The sequence below is a fragment of the Aulonocara stuartgranti genome, assembly GCF_965226115.1.
Source record: "Aulonocara stuartgranti genome assembly, chromosome: 19".
Classification (NCBI taxonomy): domain Eukaryota; kingdom Metazoa; phylum Chordata; class Actinopteri; order Cichliformes; family Cichlidae; genus Aulonocara; species Aulonocara stuartgranti.
In genome coordinates, this window is record NC_138955.1 from 2112353 (window position 1) to 2116364 (window position 4012).

General features: G+C 38.7%; 1 protein-coding gene across 2 annotated transcripts; it reads right to left on the reverse strand.

Moving 5' to 3' along the window:
* Nucleotides 1–543: 543 nt before the first annotated feature.
* Nucleotides 544–3712, reverse strand: LOC309695620 (hepatic lectin-like). Of its 2 annotated transcripts, none has more exons than XM_082516361.1 (6): nucleotides 3205–3712; nucleotides 2679–2768; nucleotides 2145–2411; nucleotides 1900–2066; nucleotides 1191–1327; nucleotides 544–1114 (listed from the first exon to the last, which is right to left on the reverse strand). In XM_082516361.1, exons 1-6 carry the CDS (start codon nucleotides 3254–3256, stop codon nucleotides 958–960), a joined length of 870 nt encoding a protein of 289 aa, XP_082372487.1. In that variant the 5' UTR covers nucleotides 3257–3712; the 3' UTR covers nucleotides 544–957. The 2 variants fall into 2 exon arrangements, with proteins under 2 accessions (XP_082372487.1, XP_082372486.1); XM_082516360.1 differs by having other exon boundaries at nucleotides 3190–3709.
* Between the last annotated feature and the right edge of the window lie 300 nt (nucleotides 3713–4012).

The window sequence follows — 4012 nt, forward strand, 5'->3', positions numbered from 1 at the left end:
CAGTTTACTTCTTACTCACTATGAGCATCATTCATTATTCTCCCAGTAATTAAGGTTAGGATGTTTTTTCCTTTTTTATTCCAATCCATTCTTCTTTAGCAGCATTTTAATAACCTTTATCAGATTTGATGGTTTTGTTACAGACTTTTCAAAAAAAGTGTTTTGCTTTTCTTTCACAAATATGGGATTAAATTGTTAAAATGTACAAAACAGTGATGTCATGTTTTATGATGAGGACCCAGGCAGAGAGACTTGATGAATTTAAGAATCTTATGATTTAATAAAGAAATTTGCAGACTTGCACAGAGATGGTAAAATTATGATGACTGATAACGGAGATGAAGACAACAGACGACGAGGACAGGGAGGATGCAGGGACCGAAAGAGACAGGGAAGAAGTCTCATTGTGACGAGTAAAGTGTATCTTGGCTGGCTGGGCAGCTCTCTGGGTGCTCAACACCCCCAAAGCTCTGATCCTAGAATTGCCCCTGGTTAAAATACAGTTAAAAGATACAGGTCAAAATTCATTTTAAAAATCCAAACACAAGTCTTCAATGTATTTATTAATGTTCAAACCTGCACTGTAATATACTCTGCAAGACTAGAGGACATAGCAACAACTGCTATAGTACAATCAGGATCATCTGAAGTAATTGCTTGAGCAGTAGAGTTTATCTTAACCTCTTAAGACCTGAACTCTTTAATGGCATGCATTTTTGATTTCTCTTTGCTATTTTGGCTGATTGGGACCTGATGAATGTAAAAACAAAGAATTACGTGATTTTTTTTTTTCTGAGAAAAATGAGATCCACATATCAGGACATCCCCTTTAAATTTCGATAAAACAGTGGCAGTATAATATCCTCGTAAGTGGATATCAGGCCCTTGTAGAGCAAAATGTAGTATTTTGTTCTAGACAACCCAAAATGTGATGTCCACATATGTGGACACCAGGTCCTAGGAGGTTGATGGCGTTTCACATATCCAGTGTAAGTTATGCCAGTTGCATCTTCCATCAAAACGCGTCTTCCAGGGATTAAAGATGGAGGAAACTGCAACCCCGCAATCCTCTCCGTGGGTTCCCTGGTCATTGGGTTCGCCATCCATCCAGTACCTGAGAAAAATTCTAATTCATTTAAAAATATGTTTAATGAATTATCAAACAAGAAAAATATTGTTTCAGCTCTCACCGTTGCTCGACCTCTGTGACATTATTAATCCAAACCCATCTGTTCTCAGTCTCTATGTCAGTGATACCGATCCAGAATCCGCTTTGCCACCACTGATCACTGGTTTTCATATTTTGGATGTTGCTACTGATAAATTTCTGTGTAACCAAAAAGAAAAAAAAAATCAGTATATTTGAATATTTATTTAGCTTCAATTTTGTCTAAGCTCAGTCTTTCCTTTTATGATGCTGGATTTTATAAGTAATGAATTATAATGCATTTGTTGGCACTCTGCCTTCTGTAGAGCAGCAAAACCCATTTTGTTCTACATCTGTGTTCTTCTCCTGATGTATCGTAGGGTGAATCTACCTCAGTTTGTGCCTAAATTTCTAAACCTTCCCAGTCAGCATTACTTTGTGTTCATTGCTAATACAGTACTGCTAACATGATTAGCCTGTTTGATTGCTGTTAGTAACAGAATGAACTATTGGTTTTCCTATCATGCTTGCTGGCTGTTTGTAGTGTGATGATCTTGTAACAACGATGATGCAAATAAATAATAAAAACATCATATACTTAAAATAAGGTGTGACTGTTTGGAATAATAAAGTTCTTAAGTCTTCATTTTAGCAAAGTTCAAATCCATGTTAATGACTTTCTGTCAAGCTGTTAACTTGTGTTGTTTAGTTACTTTTTGTCAATTTTCCTCTCTTGCTTATTTTCAACCCACCTGCTCTTCCTGGTTATCGATCACAACCAGGTCAGAGCCACGACTAACACAGTCCTCTCTGCTCTCATGCCAGTTCTTTTTGACAGTAGAGGACTCGGTGTAGGAGAAGAAATAGCAGGACGAGTTGAAAAGAGCCCAACCAGGGAGGCATCCGCCACAAGATCCCTCTGAGAGAAACAAAGAGTTATCGTCTTTTCCAGTTAACACATTTCAGGAAAACATAAATAAGGATAAAAGTTTCTCACCTAAAGCTGATACATTGGACTTCAGGTTTGCCTTCTCCACTTGCAGTGCTTGCATCTGTTTCTGATAACCATCATTGACGGTCTTCAGCTGCTCAATTTTCACCTTTACTTCTTTGTGGTTGTTGATCGCGCTCTCTAACGCCTTCTTGGCCTCCTCTTCAGCTTCGATCACATCGCTGTGGTTGCTTCGGAGATAGTCGAGCTCACTGAAGAGCTGTGTTACAGCTGGGTTGGAAATGTGCAAGGAGCCCTCTTTGACTTTGGCACCTGAAAATGTTTGTGTCAAAATATCAATAGTTGAATCACATTTCAAAGTACTGGAAAATAATCTTGACACAGTTTTGTTTAGAAGGAACTAAAATAGTTTTTTAATCAACAAACTAGAACATTTTCTATTTAAAAGATGTGTTACTGCTTGTGTTAACATGATTACTCTAAAATCTTATAGTGAAAGTGTGTTATCAGCAGTTTATCAGTAAGTTTCCAAATTAAAAAAAGTGGGAAACGAAACTTAATGTGAATTTTCACACTCACAGTTAACTCCAATAACAACAGCCGTTATCAACAGCACAGCGTTCAGCAATCCAAGGAACGGTATAATCGGTGGGTACTTTGTTGATCCACCTTTAGTAAATAAACATAAAAATATTGTAATGTTTCAATGTTTGGCAGAAAACACAATTGACTTACATTTTCCTTCTTAGCTTCTTCTGCTTTGTAGGCATGCTTGAACAAGTGAACTGTATTTCCTCACAGCTGCAATGAGTTTGCGGTCAAGCCACAAACCAGCTACATTAGAAAACACATCTTATTTACTGTAGCTATATTTAGGTTTATCTGACCTCATACAAATACAACTTCATATGCAAGCATCCTACAAAAGCACACAGGTTTAGCAAATATTTAAGAATGATTTCAACTAATGTTCTTCCACTAAAATAGGCAACACTGACTTCAGGAAACTACCTGGAAAAAAAAGATGAAATGGAAAGAAAAGAGGAGAAAAAGTGATGGCTAAACGAGTCACTGTGGAAGAAACTCGTACCTTGCCTAAATATACCATTGGACGGTGTGTCATTGTTCTCGTTTGGCCTTCTCTGTGGATTATCCATGACTGCAGTGTTGGTTGTAATGCCTACTGATCTGTCTGACTTCTCTTTTATAGCCTCAAAAAACTGACTTTGAATACGTAATGCTTGCTGTGGGTGTATCAGTTCTGCCTTGAATTCTGGGCCATCTGTTCGTGTTTCTGTGAAAACCAGTAATTTGATTTAGGATGGAGGTCGGCAGCCACATGTGGCTCTTTCGTCCTCAGCTGTGGCTCCCTCAAGTTTTGGGCGGAAAAAATAAAAGTAAGAAAAATTTGCATGTTACAGGGATAGCCTGCTTTAAGAAAACAGTCTGATGGTAATGTATTCCGTGCCACAGGTTGAATGTTGTGGGGAAAACAGAGACGGCCTCTCTGTGCACAAGTGAGTGCGAGTTACATCTGCAGCACGAAGTTTAAAGAGTGAGAAAAGTATGTTTATAGTTGGAGCTACTGCAGCCAAAAGAGTCTAACCGGCCCAGTTGTGAGCGAAATGTTAGCAATAATCTGCAAACTGTGTTTAGCGCATCCAGGAATAAAGTTCTGCTGGTGCAACCCTCCGATGCCTCTCTCCATCTATCCACTTTGCGATAAGTTGACCCAGACCAGACAGCTAGTTACCACCTACGAGCCAAACTCAGAGCACATTTCCCAGAGTTCTCTGCACTAAATCTGCCATTACGACATGACCCACAAGCAAAGATTTGCACATACTTGTTTCATACTAGGACTTTTGTGGATCGGTGCGAAGCTGGCAGCCTTAAATGTGCATCGAAACATC